The 12,865-nt window shown below is 47.8% G+C and overlaps 1 protein-coding gene across 2 annotated transcripts in view; it reads left to right on the plus strand.

The window, feature by feature from the left end:
• Nucleotides 1–12,865, plus strand: part of ercc6 (excision repair cross-complementation group 6) — a 101,841-nt gene that overhangs the window by 85,675 nt on the left and 3,301 nt on the right. For both annotated transcript variants that reach the window (XM_084321288.1, XM_084321287.1), the window contains exon 21: nt 12,153–12,231. In XM_084321288.1, coding sequence (XP_084177414.1) covers nt 12,153–12,231 — 79 coding nt within the window. The remainder of the gene's footprint in view (nt 1–12,152; nt 12,232–12,865) is intronic.

A 12,865-nucleotide genomic window follows, 5' to 3' on the forward strand; every position in this document is an offset into this window, starting at 1 on the left:
TGACTGTATTGATAAGTATGGTATCATTAAACCACTACCGCTTGATGTACTTTAACTTCTGGCCATACAGTACACGATATCTAAGTATGATGAACACTTTCCCACATATGAAATCAGGTCCACACAAATATAACAGTCGAAGGTTTAATATAGCAAAAGGTATATACAACATTCACTTAATTACATTTATGATTTGAATGCACTTGTAAGGCAAATGAGTATTCGTAGGCAAATCAACACTGAATGTCCAATCTCTGGTTACGCAGGAAGCAAGTATACAACCTGGTTCTTTAGGGAACTATAGCGATGGTACTTAAGGATTATAGCGGGATACTAAAGGGGTCCTGCTGGTTGTAAGTCAGTAGGGGGGGGGGGGGGTTGGAGAGCCGTCAGCTGCATCCCATCTGGCCAACGATTCCTGGGGAGAATTCAGGTACAGAACACAGTGCCCGCAGGATCTTGATCCACAGATGAATACACTTGGGCCCTCTTGTAGACGGTAGCTGTAGGCTGTAGGTCCACAACGAAGGAGAAGCGAGGCGGCCTCGGTCTGGGTTGAGCGCCGTCTCACCTGGGCTCCTCTCGGGGGTAATTCCAACACTCACCGGCGTTGGCTGTTATCCGCTCCACAAATCAAAGCACCCAAAGCAAATAGATATTCCATGCCGTATAGGCTCAGCAGTCGTCCGGGTAGGTAATCCAATGTGCAGGTCCCCCTCGGTCCTCGTCTAGAACTCCTCGGATGCAAGCACCACACGTGGTCTGCCCAGCCTGGTTAAGCTTCTAGATAACACGAGGAGGCGATGGGGGTGCTACTCACTTTAAAACTCGATACCGCACGATGCACCATACATAATAGACTATTATTAACTTAATAGAAATACGTCCCACTCGACGGTACAGTGCCAAACTATGACAATTCAGCTATGAATTTACACGAGGTCTCAATGCCTATTCTGGGGCCAAATAGGCCATACTGCACCACACGTGGGTCGTGGGTGAGGCTTCACGTCTGTTACTAGGTTGGAGGGTAAAGGACTAATGGACTAAAAAGGAAAGTTCTACTTTACTTGCGCCATATTTATATGCACGGTGAACAAATAGTACCATTCGTATTTCGGTAGCCGTATTCCTACGCGGAACCGGGGCTAGTTGGGACATGTTCGTCGGCACTATTGAACTTGACTCAAGGGGCTTGTCTGCTGGCGCCAGGTTCTTGTCCAATGAGAGAATGAACTATTATGGGCTGTAGTAGACTAAAGGGATATTCAGTGTATATGTACAAAGAATATACAAGGGATATCAAACGATATACAAATACTATTAAATATATATCCATAATAAATATATATATTCGGTTTAATCTGATCCTTCACAACAGCCGCCCCCTAATTAGTCCCACCTAATTAGCTAAGCAGAGACAGATTAACCGCACTGTCTACCACTCAAGGTCCGCTGTAAGGGTCAGTCAACTCACAAAGTCATGGGGTCATGGTCGTCATCGATAGTGTCTGGGAGTCTTGGCAGTTCTATTAGCCTCGCCACGGGTCGTGTGTAAGTCCGCCCTTGGACGAGCACTTCAGCTGCTCGGACCTTGCCATCGGCACCGGTGATCACTTTGCTTACGCGGCCAGCCGGCCACATAGCTCTGGGTAGTGACTGGTCGATAATCATGACGACTGTTCCTTCTGTCAAATTGTCTCTCTCTTTTACCCACTTCTGGCGGGTCTGTAGAGACGGTAGATAGTGGAGTAGGAAGCTATTCCAAAACTTGTCAGCCAGTACTTGACTGTACCTCCACATTCTTCGGCCGTTCGCTTCTTCAGGCCTGTACATTGTCTGGGGTAGCGCGGGGTCCAGCCGCCCCATCAAGAGGGTGTTGGGGGTGACTGGGTCGACATCTGCTACATCACTTGAGACGTAACCGAGGGGCTTGGAGTTCAATACTCCCTCGATCTCCGTGAGGACTGTCATTAGGACTTCTTCCGCCACAGTCTGGGCCCCAAGCACGGCGTACAGGGCTGTCTTTATAGAACGTACTTCTCGTTCCCAGGTTCCACCGAAGTGGGGTGCGTTCGGGGGATTAAACTGGAAGTCAATCTGGGATGGAGCGAGGTGGGTCTTAAGTTCTGGGCCCATAGCTTGGAAGCTCTCTCTCAGCTCTCTTTCTCCGCCTTTGAAGTTTGTCCCGTGATCAGACAACAATGTAGACGGTTTTCCTTTCCGCGATGTGAATCTTCGGAAGGCCATAAGGAATGAGTCTGTGCTCATGGTTGGAAGGAGTTCGATATGTATCGCTCTGGTGGTCATGCATTTGAATACAATACCCCACCGCTTCTCGGTTCCTCTTCCTTTCTTTATATACAACGGGCCAAAACAGTCCATGCCTGTGGAGTGAAAGGGCTTGTCGCCGAGTCGGAGGCGACAGGGAGGTAGGTCAGCCATCCGGGGTATGCTGGGCTGCGCGCGCCACTTTCGGCAGTCTAGACAGGTTCGCTGGAAGCGTCGCACTGCTTCTCTCCCTTGAAGTATCCAATATCGACGTCTGATCTCCGCGAAGATTCTCTCTGCTCCTGCGTGGTGCACATCCTCGTCGTATTTCTTTATGATCAGCTCTGTGACCTTGTGTCGGCTGTTCAAGACTATCGGGTACTTAACGTCATCCGGTAGGTCGGGGGCTCTCCGCAGACGACCACCCACTCTGATGAGATTATGGGCGTCACTCTCGGGTGCCAGGTGGAGCAGTCTGCTGTCTGATGGGACGGGCTTTCCTCCCTGTAGACAGTCTAGCTCATCGGGGAACGAGTCTCTCTGGGCTCGTTGTAGTAGAAGAAGTTCTGCTTCTTCGTAGTCAGCTGCTGAAATGTCAGTGGTGGGCTGAATCTCTGGGTGGTGCCACAGGAATGTCTTTAGCTGCGCACTCTGTAGGGTGAGGCAATCATCTATGTTGGGGTCTGTGGAGGCGACCGTGCTCAATCCACAGAACATAGGTTTCTTGTTTTCAGCCTCCTCTTTACTCGCCTCCCGTGGGGTGGGCGTAGGCCACTCTTCTTCCGGGAGCTTGAGGAACTCTGGTCCGTCACTGTAGATGTTGTGACGGGTGAGGTCATCTAGGGACATTCCCCGGGTGATGACGTCAGCTGGGTTGTGTTTGGTGTCCACCTACCGCCAGCTTGCTGCTTCTGTTAACTCTTGAATCTCTGTGACTCTGACTCCCACGAAGACCTTGTATCTGCATGAATCAGACTTGATCCATGTGAGTACTGTCGTAGAGTCTGACCACAAGATTGTTCTTTGCACCGGGATGGTGAGTTCACGTTGGATTAACGTGGCTAGATGCGCTCCTGCTAGGGCTGCGCAGAGCTCTAGACGCGGGATAGATTGTTGCTTTCGTGGGGCTATTCTTGAGCGAGCCAGGATGAAAGCGGTGTGTATCTCTCCTCCCTTCTCTTGGGCACGCAAGTAGGCCACAGATCCATAGGCTACTTCGGAGGCGTCGCTGAAGACGTGTAGATCCATCTTGCATGTCTCTGGCCTCACTGTGGGTGGGAAGTAGCTGCGGCGTATGTTGACGCCTGGGAGTGAGCGGAGTTCCGTCTCCCACTCTCTCCATGTGGAGGCAAGGTGTGCGGGTATTGGGTCGTCCCAGCCCTGGTCCTTGTCCCATAGTGCTCGTACAATCATCTTTGCCCTGGTGGTGTAAGGTAGAATACATCCCAACGGGTCATATTGTCTGGCGAGTGTTCTGTACACACTCCGTCTGGTGGTCGGTATCGCCGTCGACCTTCCCTGCTCCGTGGTCAGGGGTTTGTGTCTATAGTGGAGCGAGTCTGTTTTGAAGCGCCAGACTAGTCCTAGTGTCATTTCTTGGGCTTCTCCTGGGATGGTCGCCATCCAGGTCTCGCTACTGGTTGCCTTGTCCGCGGGGAGAGGCTGCGCAATACTTGCGGGTCGCTGCTGGCCCACTGCCTGAGATCAAAGCCGCCTTTGATCAGGGAGGCGCGTAGCTTGAGTAGGAGAGCCTCGGCTTCTTCTTGGGTCGAAACGCTTTGTAAACTCGCCTCAGGAGTGGAGTTGCGTATCTCATCACTCCGCCGACTGTGACTCTCTTTGTCCCTTGCTCGAGGAGGTTTATGGCGTAAATGTCTTCTTTAGAACGAATGTCTTTCTTTTCGTTCTTAAAGGGCATTGTCTCTAGTGTCCATAGCCTCTCGACATGCTGCAGGAGAGTGGTGTCTTCTTCTGTCACTCTGGAGTGGAGGCAGCTAGTGGCTGCTGTTCGGTTGAGAGATTTAGCGAGGGGGCCTTGTAATGTCCATCCTAGGCGGGTCTCGACTGCTGCAGGACAGCCTCTGGGTCCTGTATGGACCCGGTCTATCGGGACTATGAGGTCTGCATGGTCGGAGCCTATCAGCAGGGTCGGGGTGGCGCCGTCTATGAGCGGGATAGGTAGTTGACGCAGGTGCACATATTTATCCATCAGTTTGGCGATGGGGTAGGTGTACTGTGATAGTCCTATTTCTTGGCTGGTGAAAGCATTTGTAATCCTATACCGTCTCTCTGGCTGCCCGCTTGCTGCGATAGTGAAGGAGACATTCTCGCCTTTTATCGTCTTTAAATCTCTTCTTATTGTCCGAATCGTCATCTGGTTCTCGCTCCCCCGCAGTCCCAGCTGGGCCGCAGCGGATGCGCGGAGAAGGGTCTTCTCTGACCCGTCATCAAGGACGGCGTAAGTGTCCATGACTTTATCTTGGTGGCTCAATGTTACACGGACTACCTTTAAGAGCACCTGGGCGCCGCTGCTGCTGGCGGGGTCAATGTACATGACTCTTGCCTTTGTGCTGCTCGATGGTGCAGGTGCAGGCTTTCTTCTGTTACTGTCGTGTAGGACATCTAGGTGGGCTCCGTCACACCGACTGCACCTCTTCTTTAGGCGGCACTCGGCTGCCATGTGACTGCGCGCACATCGGTAACAGCGCCTGTTGGACTTTATCCATTGACTCACTTCTTCTGCATTCATCTTCTTGAACAGGTCACATTGTGACAGCCAGTGTTCCTTCTCGCAGTACGGGCACACCATCTTCCACTTTTCTTTTCTCGAGGGGGTACTGTGGTTCTTACTGCTCGGTACTGATTCTGATTGGTGCATGACAGTCACTGATCTTCTTCCATCGTTTACTCTCCTAGGTCCCTCTCTGGAGCTTGGTGTGCTCCGCACGAATGTATCCAAGCGTAGGCTGCTGACTTCTCTCGTCAGGAAGTCGGCTAAATCGAGGAGGGATGGTTCGGGACCGTTAGGATCACGGTGGTCTCTTTGCCGCCTAAAGCGCTCTTGTCTGGCGGGCGGCAGCTTCTCTAAAATCCTCTCGACGTTAGAGTTGGCGTATAGCTCGTGCATAGCCTTTTCTCGTTGCGCTCCCAGCATCCCTACCAGGGACTGCACTTTTATAGACAGGTCGTCTAGTGAGCGATTGTCTGTTGCTGGGGGTAGGCGGTCAATATGCCTTATCTCTTGGATTACGTAATCCCATATACGTCCATATCTCTGGTCCAGCGCTGCTAGAGCCGCGGTGTATGGGGTCGTAGAGGTGGCATAGGCTAGCGCTATATTGTGCGCTCGGGGTACTTTCAGGTGCTTCAGTAATATTGCATACTTGTGGCGTTCGTCAACGACATCCACCATCATTGTCTCTAAGCACATCCGGAGCTCCGTGTACTGTGCTCGATTCTCATGGGTGAAGTCTGGAAACGTCGGTGTGCCAATGTATGACGCCGTGGATGGCTGGCACATTGGTGAGCGTTGGGAGAGAGGCCTCCTAGGCGAGTCTCCTCTTGCGCCTCTCTGTGGGCTGGTACCGGCAGGGTACCATGGCCCGCTGGTCCAGGTGCTGTTCCTCGGGGCTGGTCGTGCGTCATGCTCACCCGTGAATAGAGTCGGGGGTCTGTAGCGCAGCGCCGCGGGGGTATAGCCTGGGCTGTACTGGACCTCCTGGTCCGGTGGAGTACTGTGCTGTCGTCAGGCTTGGTTCTCCTCCTCTCCCTCTTCTTCTTCTGTCAGGTCCTCTAGATCCTGTAGTCGTTTATTTAGCCTCTCCGCAGTGTATGCTGCTCCTTCCTTGTAGCTGGGTCTCGCTTGGACCGGTCGGGGAAGGGGGTCTGCGGGGGGTATAGGCTCTCTCTGGTGGTCAAGTTCAGGGTCGCTTGGTCGGTTAGGGGATGCTGCCCTTAACTGTTGTCTCGACGAGGCCCTTGAACCCCTGGCGGAGGGAGAGGGTGTTGCCTTGGTGATCAGCTGCTCCATTAGCTGCGCTTGTAGTCTGTCGCGCTCGCCCTGTAGTCTGTCGCGCTCGGCTTCGCGCTGGATGAGAGCGATGTCGCGCTCTGCTTCTCTTTGGGCACCGTCAGCGGCGCGCTGGGTGTCGGACCGGTCTCTTGCCATATTCTCTTCCGTCTGAAGGCGTCTCATCTCCAGGCGTATGTGCTCTTCTTCGCTCCGTTGCTGTGTTTGGAGTCGATCGCGTTCACCCTGAAGTCGATCGCGTTCACCCTGGAGTCGATCGCGTTCGGTAGAGGCTGTCAGGCTGACGAGGAACGCCTGTGACAGCATCCTCTCCGCTTCGCTGGGGGAAGACGCTTGTAGAGGTGAGCCGCTCCTGGCTGTACTCGTTGGGGAGTCCTGGAGCTCTATCTCCTCGGCGCTCTCCTCATCTTGTTCCGTGCAGGGTTCCACCTCTGGAGGGTTGTCTTCCTCCCGGAGCTGGTCGGGGACTACTTCTTCGGTATTGGCGGGGGGTAAAGGCATGTCTGTTCCCTCCTGGTCCCCACCGTGAGCTTGGTCAGTTACATTAGAACCCACTAGGGCCTCTGTGGTCGGGGTAACCTGGTCGTTAAGGTCAGACATAATTTTACTTTCTACTTTTACCGCGTTTACCGTCTGTAGAAGGCTAGGTAGTTGACTGACAGCGTAATCCTCTAAGTACTGAGGTGTCTGTCGTCTGCGCCGCGGGCGTCCTACGTTAGGAGGACCGTTTCGTGGAGTGTTCATCATAGGCCATTTCAATATTAATAACACTATATTAATATTACACTAGTTACCCTCCGGCTCGAAGGACCAATTGTAACTGAGGGGTACAATTCCCTGACTGTATTGATAAGTATGGTATCATTAAACCACTACCGCTTGATGTACTTTAACTTCTGGCCATACAGTACACGATATCTAAGTATGATGAACACTTTCCCACATATGAAATCAGGTCCACACAAATATAACAGTCGAAGGTTTAATATAGCAAAAGGTATATACAACATTCACTTAATTACATTTATGATTTGAATGCACTTGTAAGGCAAATGAGTATTCGTAGGCAAATCAACACTGAATGTCCAATCTCTGGTTACGCAGGAAGCAAGTATACAACCTGGTTCTTTAGGGAACTATAGCGATGGTACTTAAGGATTATAGCGGGATACTAAAGGGGTCCTGCTGGTTGTAAGGCAGTAGGGGGGTTGGAGAGCCGTCAGCTGCATCCCATCTGGCCAACGATTCCTGGGGAGAATTCAGGTACAGAACACAGTGCCCGCAGGATCTTGATCCACAGATGAATACACTTGGGCCCTCTTGTAGACGGTAGCTGTAGGTCCACAACGAAGGAGAAGCGAGGCGGCCTCGGTCTGGGTTGAGCGCCGTCTCACCTGGGCTCCTCTCGGGGGTAATTCCAACACTCACCGGCGTTGGCTGTTATCCGCTCCACAAATCAAAGCACCCAAAGCAAATAGATATTCCATGCCGTATAGGCTCAGCAGTCGTCCGGGTAGGTAATCCAATGTGCAGGTCCCCCTCGGTCCTCGTCTAGAACTCCTCGGATGCAAGCACCACACGTGGTCTGCCCAGCCTGGTTAAGCTTCTAGATAACACGAGGAGGCGATGGGGGTGCTACTCACTTTAGAACTCGATACCGCACGATGCACCATACATAATAGACTATTATTAACTTAATAGAAATACGTCCCACTCGACGGTACAGTGCCAAACTATGACAATTCAGCTATGAATTTACACGAGGTCTCAATGCCTATTCTGGGGCCAAATAGGCCATACTGCACCACACGTGGGTCGTGGGTGAGGCTTCACGTCTGTTACTAGGTTGGAGGGTAAAGGACTAATGGACTAAAAAGGAAAGTTCTACTTTACTTGCGCCATATTTATATGCACGGTGAACAAATAGTACCATTCGTATTTCGGTAGCCGTATTCCTACGCGGAACCGGGGCTAGTTGGGACATGTTCGTCGGCACTATTGAACTTGACTCAAGGGGCTTGTCTGCTGGCGCCAGGTTCTTGTCCAATGAGAGAATGAACTATTATGGGCTGTAGTAGACTAAAGGGATATTCAGTGTATATGTACAAAGAATATACAAGGGATATCAAACGATATACAAATACTATTAAATATATATCCATAATAAATATATATATTCGGTTTAATCTGATCCTTCACAACAGTAAGCGCTCTGGGGTCACTGGGGTGTCATGAAGAGTGCTATATAAATCCAATCCATTATTATTATTATTAACATTTACTTTCATCTGAAAAGACGACTTTGGACCACTGAGCAACAGTCCAGTTATTTTTCTCCTTAGCCCAGGTAAGACGCTTCTGACGTTGTCTGGTTCAGGAGTAGCTTGACACGAGGAATGCGACAGTTGTAGCCCATGTCCTGGACACGTCTGTGTGTGGTGGCTCTTGATGCTCTGACTCCAGTCTCAGTCCACTCCTTGTGAAGCTTCCCCAAATTCTTGAATGGGCTTTGCTTGACAATCCTCGCAAGGCTGCGGTTGTCCCTGTTGCTTGTGCACCTTTTCCTACCACACTTTTTCCTTCCACTCAACTTTCTATGGATATGCTTGGATACAGCACTCTGTGAACAGCCAGCTTCTTTAGCAATGACCTTTTGTGGCTTACCGTCTGTAGGAGCCATTATGACGGTGGCATATTATTTTATTATTTGTAATATTATTATTGGATACCTGGTGGCGGGTTTTAGATTTGACAGCACTGGTTAGGTATTTTTGCAGGTGCAGTAATCAACTAGGACACAGGTAGTGAGGAGCACACCGTTCTTACCAGTAGCTCAGTAACGGCAGCTCAACAGCCAGAAGCAGAAAGAGATATCAAATAAATACAGAATAACATATAATCCCTACAGAACCCACACTGGCATTAATGGAATGTACAACTGCAACTTCAAGCAATAAATACACCTAAACCTGGAATCACGACTGGACATCCATCTGTGTGTGTTGCTGTGTCTACTGCGTAGGATCACTCCCATACCCTACCTGTGAAGTAATGTGCAAGGTAAAACCGGACATTGGAACATGAAAATGTGCCGTTACACCGTCCTTATGGAGGGTGTCGATGACTGTCTTCTGGACAACTGTCAAGTCAGCAGTCTTCCCCATGATTGTGTAGCCCACTAAACCAGACTGAAAGACAATTTAAAGGCTCAGGAAACCTTTGCAGGTGTTTTCAGTTAATTATCTGATTAGAGTGTGACAACGTGAGACTACAATATTGAACCTTTTCACAATATTCTAATTCTGTGAGATACTGAATTTGGGGTTTTCATGAGCTGTAAGCCATGATCTTCAAAATTAAAACAAATAAAGGCTTGAAATATTTCACTTTGTGTGTAATGAATCTATAACCTATAAGAGTTTCGCTTTTTTAATTGAATTACTGAAATAAATGAATTTTTCTACAATATTCTAATTTATTGAGCTGCACCTGTACATACCCTCATCTCGCACCTTGTTGACCATTATGCACATGTCCAGAGTTAATTATGTTATGTTAACCCTTTCACTGCCACACGACACAAGGTTAACCCTTTACTATCACACTACTGACGGTGTGATAGTAAAGGGTTTACCTTCTGTCGTCTGGCAGTGAAAGGGTTAACATGCTGTCGTGTGGCAGTGAAAGGGTTAACCTTCTGTGTATTGTCGCAGTGAAAGGGTTAACCGTTTGGTAGTGCGGCAGTGAAAGGGTTAAGCATATTGATTTGTTATATTGTTTAGACTGCTTTTTACTACCTGTACCTCCCTTACCCCATGCTGCTATGATGCCTGGATTTTCCCAAGGGGATCAATAAAAGAATATCTTATCTTATACATACATACAGATTGGCATGAAATGTCAGCCCTTAATTCTGAGGTCCAGAACTCAAACTAGACCTCACATGTGTAATAATTAGTGGTGGGACTCTATTAACATTTTTAATTTAATTAATTTGAGACTTTATAGTTAATTAATCTAAATTAATCACATTTTAATCGCATATCAATATTTGATGCGAAAAGCAAAAAAATTCAATTCAAATGAATTTTGGTATACGAGTGAATCAATGAATATACATTATACATACGTTTAAGCAGCAAAATCCTGTATTAGCTACTACACAGACCAACAGATCAATGCCATTTTTAACACTTTCAGTACCGGCCATTAACATGGTGAAGCATGGTTAAATGCCACCACCCACTTCAATGATAGCGTTGTGAACGCATAATCTGTCTTAAATTATGGCTATGTGTCTAATCTGCCTGTCGCTTATCAATGACTTGTTTGCAGTCAACATTGTCGAAACGGATTGTTTTTTAATCGGTTCATTTCCGTTTTATAGCATTTTGAAAAGCCCTCGTTTTCAAGGAAAATATATAGATTTCGTGATAAACGGCATTTACTGGAATATTCTTGATACACAAAAACGTTGTCATTTTTCGGCCTATTTATGAATCGTTTTCAAATAAACGCTAGATTATCGATAGTATATGTGTACTTATGCACGCTATAGAGACGGGCTGAAATATCGATTCTCTCATTTCCTGATCGCGCACACACACGCATAGGGCAAACGCTTATATCTCTCTGATTATCCTAAGACTGGTCAAATAAATTCCTTACCTGAGATCAGATGTTATCCAAAAAGATTATTCCAATTCCTGATCGCCATTCCAAATATCGATCACACTTATTGATTACAGTGTTGAGTACTGTAAATACATAATCCACGCGTTTTCCGGGCCGGTGAGCACAATGTTCTTCAGTTGGCTTGATGGAAAAGTAAAATGAGGAAACTGGCCACCCCCCCCCCCCCCCCCCCTCGTCAGTGTAAAGTAATGGGGTGCAGTTACACAGGGAGAGACGATAGGGGGCGGTATCTTCCCAATTGAGCTCAGAGAGAGTATGCAACACTAGCGTGAGGCTCGATTGATACTCAAAGGTCGGCATGAACTAACGATAAAACACGTCCGTGGCACTCAATGTGTTAACAAAGTGCAGCAATATTAGGAATTATATATATTCATTTATATTTTTTCAGGTCTCGTCAATTTTAGCATGGTGTTATTCACAGTTAAAGATAAAAAGAAATTATTGATATTCTCATTTGGTTCATTACAATTTACTCAAGCCTAGTAACAGACACAGTATTTCTGACACTGGGAATATATTCCCTGAGATCCATAGATGTCCCTAGAATCAGATACCAAGAACATGCAAATGGACCATATTAAAAATAAGTCTGTAAATGTGTATTCTACGTTCTTATGGAATGAATGAGATTTAAAAATAATAATAAAAAATTAAGAAAATATATATTTTTTTTAATTCATTTTGAGTTAATTTTACGCTATAATTTGCTGTGTAATTAATTAATCTATTTAACGCGATGAACTGACAGCCCTAATATATAGCGCAAAGGACCTTTTGTAAACTCAAGCTCTTTCGAGGTAAAAGTTAAACGCAGTACTTTCAAGTACATTCCAGAACAGTTGACCATTTGGGGGAAAAAACTCTTGATTGATCTCAATTTCTCTTATTTAAAAATGTTTTATGAACAAACCAGACTAAGAAAATAAGTTATTTGTGATTTATTATACTTTATACTTATACAATTTTCTTTAACTTTTAATTCTTTCTGTAGTTAATTAATCAAAATGTATGCGTAAAGTCCCAGCCCTAGTAATAATATATATTGCTGTGAGTGAACCCTGAATGCCTCACATTTTACTAATGTGAACAAATGTCTCTCTCTCTCTCTCTCTCTCTTTCTCTTTCTTTCTCTTTTTCTCCCTCTTCTTCCTAGGAAACGCTTCGGGCAGAAGAAGAATCCTCTTCTGTCGGCGCCCTCAGCTTCAGCTGCCCCTACTCCAGACAAATGCAAGGTAAAGAGCGACTCGAGGGCAAGAAAGTGCGACGTGTTGATCCTCATCTGCTGGATGTTCCAAGCAGCTGTTTTGTGATCAAGATGCAGCATCGTCGGGCGGCTGGGTGGCGCAGCGGAGATTGCGCTCGTCACCAATGCGAGAGACTCCGGTCTCGAATCCAGGTGTCAGCATTGCCTCCGGCTTGGTCCAGCCGTCATACTAACTCGTTTAGCTGAGTTAGCGTGAGGGAAGTTGATGGGTGGTAATCTGGCGTTGTGGACAGCGACTCCTACAGGTCAGGTCTGGGCGCCTGCACAGCAAAAGACAGGAAGTGGTGAAGGCAGCGTGACCTCCCACGCGTTACACTTCACCAATGAGAGTCCGCGCTAACCTTTTTGGCTGTCTCCACATGTGTCGGAGGAAGCATGTGGTAAACCTCAGGGCTCCCTAGACCGACCAGTAGGGGCCACATGCGCACAACGACCAGGTAGGGGAGGGGGGAATTGGCATAACGACTAAATTGAGATGGGAGGAGCAAATCAGGCGGAGAAAAAGAGGATACAAAAAAAAAGATGCAGCATCGTCTTCATAGAGAGGATCAAGTTCGTTTTTTTTTCTTTTCCGGAGGACCTCGTCGGATTTAAGTGTTTCT

Source organism: Notolepis coatsorum, assembly GCF_963971535.1.
Source record: "Notolepis coatsorum genome assembly, chromosome: 9".
In the NCBI taxonomy this organism is placed as follows: Eukaryota; Metazoa; Chordata; class Actinopteri; order Aulopiformes; family Paralepididae; genus Notolepis; species Notolepis coatsorum.